This window comes from Harpia harpyja, chromosome Z, assembly GCF_026419915.1.
Source record: "Harpia harpyja isolate bHarHar1 chromosome Z, bHarHar1 primary haplotype, whole genome shotgun sequence".
NCBI classification, from domain to species: Eukaryota; Metazoa; Chordata; class Aves; order Accipitriformes; family Accipitridae; genus Harpia; species Harpia harpyja.
In genome coordinates, this window is record NC_068969.1 from 28149731 (window position 1) to 28170947 (window position 21217).

Consider the following 21217-nt stretch of genomic DNA (forward strand, 5'->3'; position numbering starts at 1 on the left):
CATGGGAAATAGTTGGTTGCAAGAAAAATTTAGCAATGTTGAGGATAATTTAAAGGCTCACTTTCTGAAATCCTAAATAAATGCAGCCATTAAAAAAGAGTATCGAAATGTGTGATTAAAAAAGACTTGTATTTTTGTCTGAGGAAGTTTAGCAGCTTCTTAGCCCCATAATTTTATGCTACCTTTGCACTCTACTAAAATACTGGTATCTAATAGGTCTATGGACTTCAGCGTGACTTAGGTTAGGTATTTATCATCTCATCACTATGATCCTTTGATCATTAAGTAGGTAAAATTATGTTGCTTGAAGCCTAAGAGAAACAAGTATTTTTGTATCATGTAGATACAACTCAAAAGCTATTCAATAGTTGCATTGCATTCATTTAAAGGAAGACTGGACCAAATCAAGAAGGTCAGTGATGAGTCTTTGTGTATGTTACACAAAGGAGTTATGAGATGTTTATTCTTGCTATATTTATTCAGGCATGGGACACGGTGTGCAGGAGAAATTGCCATGCAAGCCAACAACAGAAAATGTGGAGTTGGAGTAGCCTACAATTCCAAAGTTGGAGGTAAGAAAACGAAAATAATTAGATGTCTGATATGAATGGAAACCAGACAGATCCTGTGAAGTGCTGACTGTTTTCAGCTACCATTAATCTGAAATATGAATGATTCATCCTTCTCAGAAAACATCGATCTTGCAGTATTAGGCTACAAAATCCTGTCTGGCCATAGTGCAGAGTGTTACATCTGTATGACAGCATTTCTTGAATGTCAACATACTCTTTGGTTATCAGTTGAATATATGTAGAATATATAACAACAATATAGGTGGTGGTGATGTTGATGATGATAATAATAAATAGCAACAACCTATATTGTACCCGGAGATAAGACTGTATCTTTTGAGGAATGATGGACTCACTTCTAATAATTGGTTATCGTGGAAGGAGGCGGCATGGCAGAGGAGAGGGTTTGAGTTGAGTGAAAGTAAGAATATACAAATTTATACCTACCCTTGCTTATGGCAGATTATTTCCATCTACACAATTACATTCAAAAGGTCATGTCAGTCAAGATATTCAAAGTGCTGTGGTTTTTATTTCAACAGCATACTTCTCTACTATCATCATAAGTTAATTTTGAAAATAAGTAGAGTCTTGCTTGCCCATCAATCAATACTGCCATTTTTTTTGAAGTGGTGACTAAAAGTTTAATCCATTAGAGGTTTATGAAATAGTCATGATCAAAGTATCAGTTGCAAATGGTTATTTAGCTCAGAGGAAGATACTTGTACAGTCCTAGTTTTTCCATTACTCCCTTTTTTCCTTTCAAATGAAGGGACGACGAGTGGCAATTGACACCCATAACTGCCATTCCCACCATTTCAGTCTTATGTTTCTGGGTTCCCATTTACTCTACTGAGCTGTCACAGATGTCAGCTTTGCAGTCTGCCTTTGCCATAATGCATTATGCTGTCATGCTCTGTTTAAATAAAATACCTCACTCATAAGACAAAGACGCCAAATTTTCAAAGCAGGGCAAAATGGATGAAGCTGCAAAGATGTCTGAACTCCCGCTGTGCCCATATTTTAAGGCACTTGCATGTACAGAGAAAATTCTTCCACAGTTATTTGCATATGCTCTGGGTTCATTTGCAAATGCAAACTACAGATCTGTGTGGGGTGATTTGTCTAGAAAAGGAAAATAACAGGAGGAAAAGCAGTCCAGCAATCCAAATTACCCAGAAAGCTGCTTATACCTGGGTGGGGGAGGAGAAAGAATGGAAAAGTTGAAATAAATTGTAAGCTGTTATATATGACCAACCTGATTAAGATAGGGTCATAACAAAAATATGTTCAAAGAGCAGTGGAAGATAGGAGAAGTCTTCAAAAGATTCAGATAAATTTGGAGTGGCTAAACACTGGAAGGCTTTTTTGATGTTCCAAACTATACAGGATTCATTTCTTCACAGGCTTTTTTCCTTCTTTTTTTTTTTAAATCCATGAAATGACACATTACACACTTCTATTTGACATTAGTTCAGGATGACTTCTTCAAGCGGCTGTTTGCTTGTAGCAATTGCCATACTGGATAAATCCAGTGGTCCACAGCCAATGCCTTCTCTCTGATAGTTAGCAATAGCTGTGTTAGAGAAAGAAATTATGACATTTGGAATACCTTGTTATCTAACCTTCAGCATTAGAGGTTGGTTTAACTTTGCCTTGAAGGGTGAAACAAAACATTCCATTAAAAATTTTTGTTTTCCATGAAAATACTGACTTTAATAATCCTGAGTGTTATCACTAGTCACATCAATGCCTGACCCTATTCTGAAACCTTGATTAGTCTCTTCAGTACTTTGTGGCTGTGAATCCCATAGGCTTTTCTGTGTGCTGTGTGAAAAAAAAACCTTCTTAATGCCAGTTTTCAAAGTGGCACCTTTCAGTGTCCTTTAACGTTCACCTCTTGTTCTGTAGAGGGCTAAGAAATGTGTGTGTATTGATCACCTTCGAAGTAAAGCAGGGTGTATATATTTTCACACATACCTAACCATAGCACCGTGCTACGATATTTCTCTGGTGCTGCCATGGAAATCAAATGATTAAGAAGCTCCATTTTACAAAGGACTGGGCTGAGAGTTCCCGCACAGTGACGTGTTGCTAAAAATAGCCTTCTGCCAGGCAGATACATGTATGTGTCTGAAATTACCTTGGGCTTTGCCTGCTTTTGATTTTGTGGGACTGATGATGGGAACAAGCATGTGCAAGAATAGGAAAGAGTTTATGCAAGAGGACATAATTGGAATCTGCATAGGGAAATATCACTGCAGTCATAAAATCTCTGAGTTGACTTAAACAAGCAGGATTTTTGGTGATCACAAAGACAAGACAGTGGGGTTTTTTCTTGAACTGTTTTCATCAGTGTGTTGTCAGTGTTCTTGTTTTCTTCCTTGATTACATTATTTATTTGCAGAGTTGGCTTTGTCGTCTTCTGTGGGAAATATCTGTATGCTAGTCTCTGCATTCCCAGTATCTCATTATGTGTTGCAAGCTCGCACCCGGAGCTTGCAGTCATTTCCACAAAGGCAGATCTTTGCTCCCAGCTCACTGGTATAAGACAATCTCACAATTCTGAGCCAACTGAAAAATGAGTATTCAAAATGTTACAAGTTTAATCCTATCCAGGGTAAGTGGTGTTTTTAGTACCTGAGGCACAGGATATACCTTGATTCTTTTCCCAGCTTTGTGAGTGATAGTAGAGTAGGGGTGGTTGAGCGGATTAACTCCTTTGTCTGTTTTTGCCACTAATTAAGATGAAATAATAAAGCCCAGCTTTATCTCGGAGGTATTATGAATCTTAGACGCCAGCCATTTGGGAGAAGAATTATGCTTCCAGTCTTTTTTTTCCTGCTTGATAGTATAAGAAAAGAACAAGACACTGAGCTGCAAATGCGAGGTTGAGCTTTTTTTTTCTTCCCCCTTTTTTTTTTTTTTTTAATAGCATGAACACATTTTGCCCGCTGTGCTTTGGAAAAATCCCCATTTTGTGGAAAATACTAGAAAATGAGTAATCATAATTCACCAACTGCCCGTAATGGTGCAGCTGCTGTAGTACTAACTTGCCAAGTTCAAGAGAACCCAGACATTTTTATTGCTTGAAAACACAGGCAGAATCCTGACTGCTGTGGCTCTTATATTGCTGCTGTTGCTGAGAGAGCCATACCATAGTGGGAATTTTGCCAGACTTCTGCTATTTCTATCCTCCTCCAGCACTGGACAGTGGTAACAGTCCTACTGCAGAGCTATGGCTTTGCAGAGTGAGAGATCCAGTGCAGATGAACCGCTGTCTGCCACTGAATTTTAAGTACCACTGAGATCAGGCTTGCTCTGAAGAAGATTAGATCATGCAGTTCCTAATAAAATGTTAATGGCTAGAAATCTCTAGCATCTCTGGATTGCTCACAGTAGAAAAAAAGTGGCAGTAAAGAAACAGTGAGAATTTTTTGTGGTGAAGATTGAAGAGCTAGTGAAATAGCAGCGTCACAAGACAGTAAAACCTTAATGACTGTGAGGACAAAGTGTTAGTCAGAACATTCAGAACTACATCTTTGAACTAAAACTCTTACAACTCTTAAAGATAAAAGTAATGTTGATAAAACCTATTTAATTTTAGTGACATGCTAGCAGTTTGAGAAGTCTTTGTTACAGATTTAACAGAGACGAATAAAGAGTCAAGAAAAAGCTCAATGCAATAAGAAAAAGCAGGAACAGTAAGAAAAACATCATCTTCTTGGCTCTCCGTAGAAAGAGAGAAGTAAATAAGAGGCAACCAAGATTTTAAGAGGGTTTTTTTTAAAGTTTGTAGAGAGCACTGAGCTCTGCAAATAAAGGGTAAGTGTACTGTATCACACTGACATGAATTGCCCTCAGTATTACTTACATGAACAGCAGTAGGCTGTGGTTGCAATAGTTACGGATTAATTTTGCTGGAAACTTTCCAAACAGTTAACAAAGATGAAGAGGAGGGAATGGAAAGTAAATCCAGTCGTCTTCTTTTTTTCTGTTAAGGTATACGAATGCTGGATGGAATAGTCACCGATGCTATTGAAGCCAGTTCAATTGGTTTCAATCCAGAACATGTGGATATTTACAGCGCAAGCTGGGGCCCTAATGACGATGGTAAAACTGTGGAGGGACCTGGGAGGCTGGCACAGAAGGCTTTTGAGTATGGGATAAAACAGGTACGATACTTAAGAGAACAATACAATAAAATGTGGCAGAGAACAGAATTTTAAAATGGTTGATATCAGGAAAGAAAAGAAAATGGTTTGTGCTGTCTTTGCTGAAACATATTTGAAAAGGAGGAGATGATAGATTTTAATGGTACAGGTCAGAGAAATTACCAGCCGGAACAGGACTTTTAAAAAAGCACCATTAGAGCTTTCTAAGCTGGTTTTAAGCTGCTGTTCTCCACAGGTAAGCTTTCTTTTTCTATCCTTAATTTTGCTGCCTTCGTCTTGCCCTACCCCCACCTTTCTCTGCTGCTTATTTTGCACTGAACAGTAATTGGATTTCTGCACTGAAAACCTATAAAATTTAATACAATATTTCTGCTTTGTGAATATTTTGCTGTGTGAAATAGTGATGCATTTTAGCACCCTGTGGATGGGCTTGTATTCTGTTAATTGCATTAGTTTATAAATTGGTGCATATCATGATCCAATTAAAATGAAGATAGTAAAAATGCATGATGAAGAGTAATGGAAACGATGTTTTTACAGTTTTTCTTTTTTTATATTATCCTCTTTAGATCTGGTTGGATGATAAGTAGGGTGCAAACTGAGAGCTACCAGGGATGTATTAATAACCTACTCTTGCTCTTGCCAGTGAGGTGAAAAGATATCTAAAGATGGACAGGTACTAATACAGAGAGGAAGACTGAATCAGAGATGGGAGAGGAGACAAGTGGAGGACAGCTTGAAGGACAGAAGCAAAGAGAAAGGATTTTGGGAAAAGGGCAGTTAACATTAGCAGACAGAAGGAGAGAAGAAGAAAGAAGAGTCTGACAGCTGACAAACATACTCTGAGGGAAGAATGGAGACCGAGAGGAGTGGGCTGGTGGTAAAAAGATCTAAGTCCATAGGTAGGCAGCAAGAGAAGAGGGACAATTAAAGGCAATAATTAGGGAGCCAATGTTCAGTGGTCATACTCTGTAAAAGCAAGTTCTTTGGTGAAAAATGTATCTTTTATTACAATTTGTTTTATTTCTCAAGGGGAGAAAATTTACCCATTTGTCAGCCTTCTTTTTGGAAGGATCTGGATGGTCTCCATTCTGCTTAAAGTCAGCCAGAGCTGGGGTTGCCAAACGACTTTCATCCCTGGCACCTTCATTGCTGGCCTGGCAAAGCACTTAAGTGTATGCTCAGCCTTAAGCATCTAAGAGGCGTTGGCAGCACTCTAAGTGAAATCAAAGCAGGTGTTTACATGTATCAGTGCTTTTCTGGACTGCAGCCTTTACTCTCAAAGGAAGATACTATCTCATTTTCTGCAGTTGACGTGACTTGTCCTTGCCATTTTGACAGTTCCATCACAAAGAGTACATCTTACTTTTCTTTATTTTTTTAAAAAGTGCTTTGTTTTAAGTGCTGCAAATGTCTTAGTGCTTGCATGAATAACTTTGAATCTCCTCTGAGTGGGATGATAAAAATCAGTATTTCAACTGCTGTTTCCAGTGACTGTACATATATTAATAATGGACAACATATGAACTTTTGCACTTCACACGAAACGTGTTTTTTTTTCTTCTGAAGGACTAGCACAACTTAAGACTGGGTAGGGTGATATGTGTTTTCTCTATGATAGCTGTGATGGTTTACATGCTGTCAGTTGCTAGCATCAGTTATTAGCTGCTGCTCCTGCATTATACACTGGAGACCAGAGCAGGGAATGAACGTGGTTATGTCTGGAGTCTGGAGTGTGGTGATGCTGGCCCACAGATCTGTGAGAGAAGGGAGGGTTTTCAGTCAGATGTGCTTGCTGGGTCACCGTGTTTCAATAAGTGAATGCCAACTGTGAAAGGCTTCCTTACAAAAAATAAATTGGTGGAAAAGTCATATCACGTACATCATAAATACTGCTTACCCATACTTCTGTGATTACAGGAAAGACAAGTGAACTAACCCCTGATAAACTTGCCATTTCTTTTAAAAAATGGGCATTTTTCCTAGAATTGTTCAGTACCAAAACATCAGCATGTGGGAAAACTTACCTGTTGAACACAGACTCTGTTGTTAACTTAAAAACCTATTCTGCAGAAAGGTGCTGTACCTGGAACGGTCAAACTAAGAGATATAGTGTAGGGTGTGAAGTAGGATACCGTAAGTACCTGGTTTCTTCTGTCTGTCTTCCACAGCGCTTATGGAACACTGTCCTTTTCTACCAGAAAATGTTTAATATATTAAGATTTGGGGGGGAAGCAGTTGTCAAGAATACATTACAGAGACCGAAATCTCTTTTATAACCACTCATCTCCATTTTCTCTAGGGCCGAAATGGGAAAGGTTCCATTTTCGTATGGGCTTCTGGGAATGGAGGCCGTCAGGGTGACAACTGTGACTGTGACGGTTACACTGACAGTATCTACACTATCTCCATTAGCAGTGCTTCTCAGCAAGGCCTTTCTCCCTGGTATGCAGAGAAGTGCTCTTCAACTCTGGCCACAGCATACAGCAGTGGGGATTATACTGACCAAAGAATTGTAGGTTGTTTTTACCAGATTCAGAACAAACATAGAAATGTATTATATATGCAAATAACAAGTGCAGGCACTTAAATGCTTGGTTTCAAGTGCCTGCTTTACGTTATGTGTTACATGCTTAGTCCTTTTGCCTTGAAACACTGAGGGGTTTGTAATCCAAAAAGTGATTGTATTCCTGGAACATCTTCTACTGTAAAGCAATGGCTAAACAAAATCATTGTGTAAGTGCAGTTAAATCAGCATGCTGAATTTGTCTGCTGTTTGTGTATGAGAGAGGTTTCTGCATGAAGTTTGATGTGGTCCCATTCTTCAGAAAGGGCGGATGAAGAGAAATTTAGAGTAAAAGGAGAAAGAACCTGTGAAGTTAGTGTAGCATATGAGTCAGTACCTTGCCATTAGCTTTTGTAAGATTGTCAGCCCCCGAGTTCCCACTTATGACAGCAACAACAGGGCTTCCAAACCTGTAAAAGGTACTCAGCAAGCAGGCATATTAGTCTGTATGCCTTCATTAACTGTGCAAGAAATAACTTGTACTGAAGAAAATTGCTGTGATAAAATAATGTTGAAGTACCTATAATTTCTGTTCGGCCCGGGTGCATGCAAATTTTACAATAAACTGCATTGACGGGGATTAAAACATCATCATTCCAAGCTACCCAGGAGATCAGTACTTTCTAAGTAAGTGGCTTCTCTTCATAGCTGAGATCTAGTTACATGGGCAGATGAGTTTGGTATTTAATTTCCAAATAAAGCACATGTTTCATTGCAAATTATAGTTCTTCTGCTGAAGAGGGAGCAGAACACCAATACTAATCCTATGAGTAATTTTCTAGCAAGCAGTAATTTTAAATGTTCTAGGCCCAACACAATGATCTGTTTTTATGATTCACCAGTAAGCCTGAAACACTTATTGTGAAACCTTAGAATAAAATAAGATATTCAGTGTGGGAGTATTTTGTTCCAACACAAAGCATTTTGATACAAAAATTATAGTTGAAGTAAAAAGAGTGGATTGAAATATGAACAGATTTAAACATCCGTCACTTTTTCTGCTGGTGAGGAATGCATTAATACACACCAAGTAAAGGATACATGGTTATGTTTGTGAGTGTGGATGTGACTCTATTTACAACTGCTTATTCATGCAATCCGCTTTTTTTTGTTTTTTGTTTTTTGTTTTTTTCTGTCAGACAAGTGCTGATCTTCACAATGAATGTACAGAGACTCACACTGGGACCTCTGCATCTGCACCACTGGCAGCAGGAATTTTTGCTCTAGCACTGGAAGCAAAGTAAGATGTCACAGAATTACCTTTGAAACTCCTCTCTCTGTCACCCCACCACCTTCCCTGAAATGTTGTCTCTTTGAAGTGGCACCATCTCATGCTGCAGCTCCACTTTTTGTCAGTCAGACTTGCTCAGCCTGATGACAAAACTAAGCATCTACTTGCCTCAACACCTTCCTAGCAAAGCAGAACCAGCGTAAGTAAAATGTGATGACCAAGGAATTTTAGCCCATTTTGTGCATTGACAGCAATCGTTCCCTGAGTTTGGTCAGTTGCACTTAAAAGCAGTGAGGCTGCACATGTATCAGGAGGACATAATGTGAAGACAATAGGTTGCAGGAGTTTAAATTAAGTCTTTAGTCAATTTATAGAACCTTTTCTGCCAATGATGAGATATATAAAATGGACGGTACCCAAGCTTGACTGTCAGAGCAGGTAGGGAGCAGGTAGGTTCAGGTCCTGTAGGGCTGGTAGTCAGAATGTATGACTTAGGGTAAGAAAGAACAGGACAGGACAGGACAATGGCTTTTTCCCAGAAAACATTTCAGGCATTAGGGCATAGGCTTTGTATTTGAATGGTGTAGGTTCACCTCCATTTTCTATTGCATACTCCTTTGATGACATAAGCCAAGACACTTAGGGCCATATTTTAAACGGTAGAGTTAATCACAGATAGAATCAAATACCTAGTGAATTTTCAAAGCCCAGGTCCCATAAAAATGGGTGGGAAATACTAGTTTTGCTAATTAACTTTAAATGCCTGAATAATTTTGAAGAATTGGACACTAATCTTGCTAGATAGATACCCATTCTTCATTTACACAGAAATCTTGTCTACCTGGAGAAGTATTGTGAGGATAAGCATGCCACATGCCATATATTTTAAAATAATGGGATGCCATATGCTTTCAAAGCATGTTCTGTTGCAGACTAATAATTGAGAGAAAAATGATAGATAGCCCTGAAACAATTAACCAGGAACATTTTCTCAACAGCCCAAATCTAACATGGAGGGATATGCAGCACTTGGTAGTGTGGACCTCAGAATATGATCCACTGGCTGGAAATCCAGGTTGGAAAAAGAATGGAGCGGGATTGATGGTCAACAGCCGATTTGGGTTTGGACTGCTCAATGCCAATGCGTTGGTAGATTTAGCTGATCCCAAAAGATGGAAAGGTGTACCAGAAAAGAGACAGTGTATTGTCAAAGACAAAAGCTTTGAACCAAGGTAAGAATTTGCATTAGCAGTAACTAAGCTTATGTCTATCTTAGTAAAGCCTGAAGGGTAGTATTCTGCACACATTGCTCTTAGCCAGACTAAGAGATTTCTTCTGATTCATTTGGTTTTGCCTTACTGTATTCCTTGGGGGCAGGCAAAGAGTGTTTGCTTGCTTTTTATATTGTAAGACTGATGGAAATTACTAGCATGAAGCCTTAACAAAGAATGAGATTATTATGTCTGCTTGTGCAGCCAGCATATGGATGGATGATACTGTGAGACTGAACCAGATCAGATAAGATATGAATATTTAGACAGCTATCAGAAGATGAATAAAAAGATACCAAAGTCTCCCAGAGATTTTTTTAAAAAAAATCTGTAATTGGTCTTAGCAATTCTTCTCCTGTGACAGGCTAAATATGTTGAAATCAAGGTGATATATTGAGCTTTACTCAAATCCATAGCACGTCTCTTACAAAACACAAGTGTCTCAAAGGCTCACTGAAAGGACTTAGGAGCCACATTCACAAGTGCTCCCAGCATATTGAGCCTAAACTGAGCTCAACGTACAGGTAAGTTATAATTAGTCACTAAGTTGGTTAATCAACAAGGATATCTAGACCATTTTTGTCTCTACTTGTTCACTTATGGATTTGTTGTCTAGAAAAAATACAGCTGTTTCAAAGATCAAAATTATACTGTGTGAGTGCACGAAAAATCTGTCTGTAGAAACATGTTGCAGTGTTTTGGAGTGTCATTGCTTGATAACCTTATTATTTACGCCATTGTACTATCAGTTTGCTTTTATGAGCTCTTTCCTTTCTACACAGTGTTGATCCAGTACTGATGTATGTAGTAGTTGCTGTTTATGTATTTTTATTGCAGTCCTCTGTGTTACATTATAAAAAACAAAGACCCCATGATTCTGAGTTTAGAATTATTTAAGTGGAGATTTAGATACCTCATTCTCATTAGAAGTAATGGAAATTGTGCAGAGAAAGCTATGCATGTAGCTCTCTGTACAGAGAACGCACAGATGTTAGCTTTTTTTTCTTGCAATGGCATTGACTACAAAGGGTTAAAACGGCTGTGCCTGCTGCAGTATTTTAACTCCATGATAACAGCTCTTCTGGATATTTGAATGAGGCCATTAAGTGTAAGTATGACACAGTTGTGTGATGTAGCTGCCTACAAAGCCTGCTTTTCTGTAGTCTCTGTGGGACAACGAAGTGTTGACAGAAACCCTTGATTATCAAACTTGCTTGCTTGCTTCCAGGGTGTGTTGCACAAGTCTCTCTTAAGCAGTGCCTATCACTTGGTCCAATTCAGTATTATCTGTGCTTCCAGAATTTCCCATGGTATTTACTGGAGCATTCAAAAAACCCAATGAATGTAGAATTTGTCTTTACTTCTTCCTTTCTCATAATTCCAAAATGGGTGTTAAATGTGTCATTTGCACTTCACTTAATGATACAGAATCAAAAGTTTCTGTGAGTAATCAAGGAACTCCTGTAATTTTGCCAGATTATTAAGAGCAAATGAGGAAGTCATCGTTGAAATTCCTACAAAAGCCTGCAAGGGTCAAGAAAACTCCATTGCATGTCTGGAGCATGTGCAGCTTGAGGCAACGATTGAGTATTCCCGTAGAGGTGATCTTCATGTCACTCTGGTATCTCCATCAGGTACAGGAGGCAAAGACATGCTTTGTTTGTGTTGCTGTAGCATGTAACATTTATTTCATTAAAAACCACCTCTGTGTTCTTTAGTGGTTTAAAAAGAGCTAATTTTATTGTTAGACAAATCTAGTGACCTCCAACAGGAGAATGTGAGGACAAAGCATCCTGGGTACTAGAGAACTGGTTCTCTGAAACCCCTTTTCAGCCTTCATGTGTTATGGGTTATTTTTGTGAGAAGAGGTTTGAAAATCATACTTCAGAAAATGAAGACACCGTTTCTAATACATTTTCATTCTGGCAACAGGACCTATAAAAACTGAGAGTTCCTGGCAGACAACAAATTACGGTTCAATAGTGCTTATCAGACTTACTGTGATTTGACAAACTAATGGAAAACTGAGGAAATCTGACTCGCTAGATTTCATGTAACTGTGTCTCCTCCCCATTGGTGTATTTAAAAACACAGTGTCTCTGTTAGGAACCTTAGTACAACTATACTAAATGTGCTAGAATATGGCAAGCTATCTTGACAATGCCCTGAAATAACACCGTAAGGAGAAAAAAAAAGAAAGGAGAATGACAAACAACTTTGTAAAGAGTAAGATCTGTTAGATCAACTGCTATCAACAAGCTCTCAGGTATGAGTTTAAACGTCAGGCTGATTGTCCTGGTTTGGGCTGGGATAGAGTTAATTTTCTTTCTAGTAGCTGGTATAGTGTTATGTCTTGGATTTAAGATGAGAATAATGTTGATAGTACACTGATGTTTTCAGCTGTTGCTAAGTAGTGTTTATACTAAGTCAAGGACTTTTGAGCTTCTCATGCCCAGCCAGCAAAAAGGCTGGAGGGGCACAAGAAGTTGGGAGGGGACACAGCCAGGACAGCTGACCCAAACTGGCCAAAGGGGTATTCCATACCATGTGACATCATGCCCAGTATATAAACTGCGGGTAGTTGGCTGAGGGGGCACAGATCGCTGCTCAAGAACTGACTGGGCATCGGTTGGTGAGTGGTGAGCAATTGCATTGTGCATCACTTGTTTTGTATATTCCAATCCTTTTGTTATTGTTGTTGTTATTATAATTTTCCTTTCTGTCCTATTAAAATGTCTTTATCTCAACCCACGAGTTTTACTTTTTTTTCCCGGTTCTTCTCCCCATCCCACTGGGTGGGGGGGAAGTGAGCGAGTGGCTGTATGGTGCTTAGTTGCTGGCTGGGATTAAGCCTTTAATATAGGCTAATCTAGTAACTCACAGATAACAAACCACTAGAGCCTTGTTCATATTATTATGGCAGGACCTCACTAGAGAAGAGTGTTAAGATACTGTACATGTAGTATATTTCCAAAGCCTGCTTTGCCTGGGATTCCTTTTAAGCCTAACTTTAATTCTTCCTTTTCTGAGTTTACCTTTTGTCTTGTGGGAGCAATGTTGCTGTGAGATGTTTTACCCTTGACTCTTGGTGGTATTTTCAAATTTAATTTTGTCTTAGCTAAGTTTTAGTTTGGGAGTAAGTATATGGACTCTCTCTAGGTACATCATGGACATCACAGCAAAAGTAGCTCTCATTCTACTTTTATAGAGGTATTTCCCTCCCAAGACGCTGTTCTTCTGCTAATATGTAGGAAGCATGGCTTCATCTTAGAAAAACACCGCTTTTTGAAAGATGACAACAGTAATACGTTCTTCATCTTCGTATGTAGGATTTAACTGAAGTAGCAATAGTCAAGTGCTGCTGCCTCCACAATAGTATCATTTTGCCTTCATGGTTAAACAGTTTTTCCCTTGGTTCTTGCTGTTTTTCCACTTTCCTGCAAAACAGGAATGTATATGTATATGCCATACCAAATGTATGTCATTCCTTTTCTATGTTTTGGTGTTACCTTTAAATATATTTATAGCTTGTTATCAGGCTCCCTGGGGTTTCTCTGCTCCTTATTATGTAAATATAGCTCCCTTGCTCTCTCCTTATATGCAAACAAGCACAACAAATTTCCTACTGTGCAGTAGAATCTCTGCGGCTGCAGAAATACTTTGTGAACTGCAACATTTTTGTAATAATAATAACAATGCAAATGCTTTTCACCCTGTTGGAATTCCAGGCTGTAACAATTTACATCCACTCATGAAAAGAAAAAAAATACAGTGATGAATGCAGGGTAAGGCTTTGGTTTCGCAATACTGCATGAGCTGGTTTGCCTTCAAAACTTCCATCTCAGAAGATTCCTGAACTGTTCATCAGTGGAAAAGACTGGTTGTGTCTGACCTCTGCTTCTTGTGCTTCTTTATGTGCATCCACTACTTTTTTGTGTTAGAGATTGAATACTAAGCAAGATGTACCTTTTTAGAGTGACCCAATGTGATAGCTTTTCTGCTCTTAAATACTGCTGTGAAAATAATTAAAGGAACACTGATCAGAAATATCACGTTTCCTGTTCCACAAGCTACTGCTAAATAGTGTATTTTCCAGGTTACCTATGCACTAGGTAGGGTGAAAAGTACAGTCACACTAGAGCAGTGTGAAAAGTAAAAGTGGGCATGTATGAACAATCACTACTGTTGATCTTGCACCAACACAGGGACCAGCACTGTCTTACTGGCTGAGAGAGAGAGAGATAAATCTCCCAATGGCTTTAAGAACTGGGACTTCATGTCTGTTCACACATGGGGAGAGAATCCAACAGGCACCTGGGTTTTAAGAATTACTGATGTGGTAAGTATGTCAGTATGTTAACTAGCTATGTTTGGAAGCTAATGCAGATAAAATGTTCACTAACCACTACCAAGCATGTTGAATAGTGAGTCTTCTCATCAAGCAGGCCACAAGAAGACTTTATTCAAACTAAATATCCATCTGGATTAAAGAGTAAAGAAGAAAGATAGGGTCAGATTTTCTTGTTTTTTACATAAATGCAAAGCACCATCCTTATTTCACTGACATGTACCTGTCAAAAAAATTTCATGCCTGTGTTTCCCACACATTATACGCCACTGAAAGAAACCACTTAATACAGTTTTCTGAGATTCATGGAGTGAAATATGTAATCGAATTAACAGATGTTTAACTGCAAATTAGGTTTTTTGCAGAAAAGAACACAGGAGAGATCTAGTCTTCTCTTGGTGCATGTGCATAATTTCATTAACTCAAAACCTTTTGAATTAATGAATTTCTGGTGACCTCAGAGAGCTATTCTGATGTATGCCTTTCCCTAACTTCTTTCTTTGAGTAATTACTGCTGAGCAACGTTTAAGGATTAAAGTCAAGAAATCTACAGATATGACATAAGTTTACTGAAACCACCTGGGGATATGGGTTACAACAGTGAGACACCAGAATAAAGCTGCTTGATAGGCAACTGAAAAATCATTCTCTTCAAAGAGAGAGTGATCAAGCACACTCATCTCTAGAGAATTTAATTGAAGTTGTCTGTTAATAAGCTTGTCATTAGGGGTCAGATCCTGCCAGAAATGGAATGCTTCCTCTCAGACACTGAGCCTCCAACCCTATGGGCCTCAAATTGTAAACAGGAGGATAATGTCAAGTACTAAGCAGATGGACAAGGCAGTAGAAGTAAATATTATTATCAACAGTGCAGTATTAATACTGCAGGCTTATAGATAACCCCATGGTTACAGATAGCCTGCTCTTTGTAATTAATATAATGCATTTTTTGGAATGAAGTTGAGAGCAGCATTTTCTTTGTAATTATCTCTCATTTTCCCTTTTCAAGTGAGAGGTTCCTGAAACTTACAATAAACCAAGCTTTTTGTCCTCAAGAGGTAATGCACTCTTTCCTCAGCTTGTAGGGTTTTGTGATTCCTGAAATAAGTTTTCATATTAATGACCCTGACTGAAATCACAGATTCCCGTGCAGAGTTACTCATAATTTAGTTGTCCTGTAAGTTGTGTATGTAAACTTTGGTGTAGGCTTCTGTTAGAAAAGAAGAGATTCAGCAGCTATCTTCAGTCACTAAATGACTGAGTAAAAAATTCTGAAAAAAGGTTTGGTGAAATAAAGTTTCGGTGTTGTCTGTACTTGTCTCTTCCACTTTCTTCTCTTTAAATACTACCGCCAAAACTAATGGACAAAGCATTTATTGCTCACTTCCACGTGCTGTGTTTCAGATTGCTGTTGTGCACCACCATAGAATATTATTCCAAATTACTATTCCACTGGTAACTTTTGTGAGGAAATTGCCAAGGAGTGGCTTAGTGAAGAAATACAAATAACACAAAATACTACTTCTGTTATTTTTAGTATTCTATGTTATCACAAAATTCCATTGATGCTTACATGATTAATTAATAGTTATGTTGCATCAAAATGTGAATATTTGGAGTAGTTAAGCCGTTATATCAAATCCCACTTTCTGATATACCCTGTCTCTAATATATCAGTCTGTTTGTGCTTATAAATCATTGTCTAAATTTAGATACTGAAAGCCTTATCATTTATTTTAGTCACTTCTGTTGACTTTACAATCAAGTGTCCTGTTTCCTCTTCTTATGTCCTGAGAACCTAAGCTAGTGCCATGCTTGTCTTTTAGTCCAGAAGAATACAAAATGAAGGAAGGATTGTAAATTGGAAATTGATTTTGCATGGGACTGCTACACAGCCTGAACATATGAAGCAGCCACGTGTATACACATCCTACAATGCTGTGCAAAATGACAGAAGAGGAGTGGAGAAAATGACGGACTTTGTAGAGGTAGTGTTACATTAATTTTTTTCCTTACATATTTTTCAATTCATAAGAAAATGATATTTTTTCCTAGTAAGAAGACATATTCATTCTGTATTCATTTCATCTAGCCCCTGACCACTTTTGAGTTGGGTATTGTAATTTTGTCCATGTCAACAACTTATATTTTTCTTAGTCTCTGTTTCCATATGCCAACATCTAAGGGTTTTGGGATGATAAGAGGATATTGCTACTAAAGCAGTGATCTCAATAGCTAATGCAGTTGAGTAGTACAAGGAGGGAGGAAGACACCTCTGACAGAGACATTAAATTTATGTAATTCTAGTGAGAACAAGTGTCGCATCCAAAAGGAGCTATGCCTGCTGGAATGCTTCCAGGGATTTTGGAAGGAAGTTAGTAACGAAAGACATGACAAAAGTCAGGGACTGACTGATTCAAAAGGTTTGGTTAGGTGGATCTGTTGCTGCTAGCTCCTTTGTCACCCCTTCTTTATCTTTCAGGTAGTGTGCTCTAAACATACTCCAGACTTCTGAGAGTGACAGGGGTTTTCTGGGTGCATGGGGTGGTAGTATTGTACATTTTCACAATGCTTGATTATGTCAACATCTTTGGAATACTTTATTAATCACATCACATCAATTTGTCTCCCCATTAAGTAATTGGGACATCCATGAAGTACAGAGAGATTAGCCTTCCTCAGCCAAGTTATGAAGGAGAAGAGTGAGGGAGACATGGTTATGGTCTTTAAATACATTGGATAAGTGTCTGCAGGTGTGGCAGCCACGTGCAAGAAAATAAATTGGAAGAAAGTAAAACTGGGTTCAGGAGTTACTGTGGGAGAAGATTGGTGGACATAGTAAAAAACAGATGAAGATAAAATGAGTATTCAGTTAGAAAGACAATCCTAGTGTAAATGAGGAAGCTATGTGTCAGTATGGAAGGCATAATAGGCACTGCTGAAACAAGGTCATGCTTCTCACTGACTTCTCTGTACTTCTTATCTGGCATTAGTCTTCCAAAGTTTCCAAGATACATGTCATGGCCACCCGTTAGCCATACTTCACCATCTTTTCTCAGGTGAGAGCATCTACAGAGAAGGTTATACGGAAGGAGCGGTTCAGTCCTTTTCACAAGGGTGTGTGGCACAACCAGAGCTGCCATCACCACTGCATATACTTCCTTCAGTTAGACTGCTGTGGAGTTGTCTCCCATAGTAAAACAAGAAATATCACTTAAGACTGGGACAAATCCTGCTATAAAATGACATGTTGTATCCTGCCAATGTGGAGTCTGAATTTATAACTTCCTACATTGTGTGCGGATTTGATATTTTATACAATATAGTCCTTTTGATGATAGTCTGTTTTGGTGTATAATGGTCCAATTCTTTTCTAGATGCTAAGTGGCTCCTGAATGAAAAAATAGCATCTACCCACACATAGATGGAAATCACTAATCAGAGCAAATCTTAATCCAGTCAGTTTTTCATTGACACCTAACCTTTTTTATGCTAATCTGTATTCTAGGACCATACCACACATGAGAACCTGAGTGAAAAACCCAAAGTCACAGAAGGTACCAGTAGTAGCAGTGACAAAGCAGAAGATAAAATCCCATCAGAGGCCATGCTACATTTGCTGCAAAGTGCTTTTAGCAGACAGATGGCTCAGAAGCGACTGCCAAAGAAGACTGCAAGTGAGAAGTTAAATATTCCATATGAACACTTCTATCAAGCCCTCGAAAAATTAAACAAGCCCTCCCAGTTGAGAGACTCAGAAGAAAGTCTGTACAGTGACTACGTCGATCTTTTTTACAATGCCAAACCATACAAGCATAGAGATGATAGACTGCTGCAAGCCTTGGTTGATATTATAAATGAAGGAAACTAAACTATAGGGTATCGCACTGAGTTGGAAATATTCATTCTCCCCACCCCACCTGTAGGTTTTTTTCAGAAGTCTGTTGTATGCTGTAGTTGTGTGATTGCTGCTTTGATTGCTTCATATTTAATACAAATATCAAGGAAGGGAAAAAACAGGTGTGGGAGGATAAGGCAGTAAACTGATGCTTTTTAGTAATAGCTTTTTTCAAAGCCTTTCTTCATTATCAACAGAGTAGTTTTGCCCCCTCAGGCATGAAATGTAATAGTATTCCCTTGAAAAACCTAATGTTCTATTTTAAACAATTCTCACATTACTTACTCTTCCACCCTATTCACTTAGCATGCAGTAGGAATCAAAACCTGAATTACCAAGCAGTTTTGAACCGAACTGCCAAAGCTATGGGGAGATACTCTCATCCCTGGATTTGTAATGAATATTGCAGTCTTATATTTGGCACTTATTCCAGATTTAACACTTGCAGCCAGTACTGCTTCTGTCATAGGTTTTTTGTTCCTTCTCCAAACAGCAATGCTACCTTACCCTTCTGTTCTCCTGTAAAGGAGCAGCTGGGAGGCTGGAGTTAGACTGGAGCATCAGTGAACACTGATGAAGTTATTCACAATTTAGACTGCAGACAGACATACACTAACGTAAAAGAGCCCCAAATGAGGCATCCCAGACCATGGGATGGCATTCTCGCCGCCTAACTTTAACTACCTAAGCGAAGTGCCTGAATTATGAGCCTAGTCTTTCTAGGCTATACGTAGTTAATGAAGACAGAGTCTCCTATAGATACTACTTCAGAGCAATTGGCTAGTCCTTGGTTCTGAATTACCTGATGGAGTCCTGATCTATTTGTATTGACTCTATGAGCTTGGGGGACCAACCTCCAACCTACGGAGCCTCAGTGCGATTTCTAAAGTTAAGTAGTATAAATGCCTTCTGAGATCCCTACATCTGCAGTAGTCAGGACAACAAAGCTGGGATCAATTTGTCTTTTCCTTGACTGTGACCAAAGTGGAAAAGAAAGGATAACTGTGCCAGAAAAGTCCACTTAAAGACTGGATCGTGGAGTGTCTGTGGTAGATTGTAACGTTTCCCAAATACCTAGGAAGTTAAGGCAAAATGGATGGGAACAGGTGTGAGAGAAAAAAAATACCACGAGAAGGGACTCAGAAATGGAGGGAAAGAACACATGGAATGTGGAGGAGGGAGAGGAATAGAAGGAAGGAGAAGGCAGAAGAGGAGGAAACTGAGGTGGCTGTCAGAAAGCAGCAAGGGTGGGTGGCTCCCTAACATTAGCAGTGTACTAGACAAACAGTTTTCCACACATACATCTTTAAAGTCAGAGCCAAGACCAACATATTACTTCATAATTTAAAAAAAATAATGCAGTGTTGGATGCTCAGAAATTGAATGGGATCTAGAACAAGGGAATGAAGATTCCCAGGGGATAGTTATCTCATTGCAGTGCTAAAGATAGTCCAAACAAGTGCTGACTGGCTTTTACTTTTTCTCTCTCATCTACTATTGAAATGTGTTTTCCAGACATTCTAGAAATATTTTATTCTCCTTCACTGCCTATTCCTTAAAATTATGCAAGTGTCTCTAAGGCAGGAATTCAGCATTTTGCTCATAATTCATCAGTTTGGATAGAGATTTTTCAAACTGCACACTAAATTCTGTAATTTAAAGGTAAATCTATTTTCTGTAACAGTACTTAAGTCTTCATGGATGGAAAAAAGGACTGCTTAAAGGCAGCTTTGAAAATTGTCTTACCAAACTTAAAATTTAAAAATCTCTGCTTATTCATTCTTTGTGATGGTTTCATGTCTATCTTGGGCTTAGTCTGCTTTTTTGCCAGCTTTAAATAGATTGGGCTTAGTTGATTTGAAGAATTCTTCCATATTTCTAGTCCATACTTCAAAGATGACAACTCCACCATTGAATGTCTCTTATACTGAATCGCTCCCTCTTTACTAATAAATTTGCTTAGAATGAGAAGTGGTTAAAAAAACCCCTTCAAGTGGTCCAAATCAAAGCTTTCCTGTGCTGTCCCTTCAACACACAAGCTGTCTGGCGATATATCACTACTGAACAAGCAAAACGTAAAAGTTTCTGATGGCTGCTATTGCAGAGTGAGAGCACTAACTTATTTCCACTAATGTTTAATTTTCAGAACTGGGAGTTAATCTCCACAACAAGTATTCCTATCTGGTGAGGTAGGACCACTTTTAGTCCTGTGCGATGAAGCTCAGAGGCTGGTTCCCTCAGATAACAGCGATTTTAGCCAGTCCTCGTTCAGGTATGTTACTGCAAGGAAAGTACTAGCAACACTCAATCAGCCCTTGAAAGAAGTTTTCAGACTAAATGGGTGGAAAACATAGGACCCTCCTTTGTTTTAAGATCAGTTCCCATGTTGTAGCCAAAGTTTCCTCAGAGGACAAGTTTAAACTCTCTCTTTTGAATGTTTCCAACCCAGGGTAGATTGTACAGGAGTAAATTATTTTTATTGTTAGTCTTGCCTTGGTGCCTGTGTGGGTTTTGTGAAAAATGTAAAAGGAAAAAAAAAAAGTTTTCTCTCAGAATTTTGAATTATATTTTCGTTACAGGTATTTATAATATAGCAAAGATTTTATTGAACAGACAGAATTTTAAAAGGCATAATAAATTATATTGAAGAACCAGAATTTTCTTGGGAAAGAGACAATTTCATCCAATAAAGCTATTTTTTAAAAGGCATGTTCCAACAGCAACCACAACATGTATGTGATGTGATGTTAAAATTTGTCTACTAGTAGCATAATACAGTGTGTTAGCAGAGCTCAGTGTGTGGTCTTAACATTTGTAAAGAAAACAGTAAGATAAAGTCAAGCTTTTGACTTAAAAGGCCCGGGAAATACAGTTTAGAATTAAAAATAATGGCTTGAGGAAATAACCAGGGGTTGGGTGGACAAAATATGTAATTTATTGAAAATGAAGACTTGCAGAGGATTTCTTCACCAGGAACACTGGAGTGCTTACTTTTCACAGCTGCAGCTGAAGTAAGATTTGCTGTGGACATCAGTGTCAGAGCCAGTGGCTCTGAATTACAAAATTCTGCCCATTTCACATGCAGACATGCGTGTCAGAAGCACTATGATGAAATAATACAGCTGAATGAGTCAGGGGGGCAAATAAATATGCAAG

The 21217-nt window shown here is 38.5% G+C and overlaps 1 protein-coding gene across 1 annotated transcript in view; it reads left to right on the top strand.

Moving 5' to 3' along the window:
• The window catches only part of PCSK1 (proprotein convertase subtilisin/kexin type 1), a 31849-nt gene extending 10998 nt beyond the window's left edge, over positions 1–20851 (top strand). Inside the window, exons 6-14 of the mRNA XM_052778647.1 lie at positions 484–572; positions 4575–4747; positions 7050–7262; positions 8453–8553; positions 9543–9776; positions 11292–11449; positions 14021–14154; positions 15990–16151; positions 17672–20851. Of these exons, the coding sequence (XP_052634607.1) occupies positions 484–572; positions 4575–4747; positions 7050–7262; positions 8453–8553; positions 9543–9776; positions 11292–11449; positions 14021–14154; positions 15990–16151; positions 17672–18034 (1627 nt within the window). The 3' untranslated portion in view covers positions 18035–20851. The remainder of the gene's footprint in view (positions 1–483; positions 573–4574; positions 4748–7049; positions 7263–8452; positions 8554–9542; positions 9777–11291; positions 11450–14020; positions 14155–15989; positions 16152–17671) is intronic.
• Positions 20852–21217: the final 366 nt, after the last annotated feature.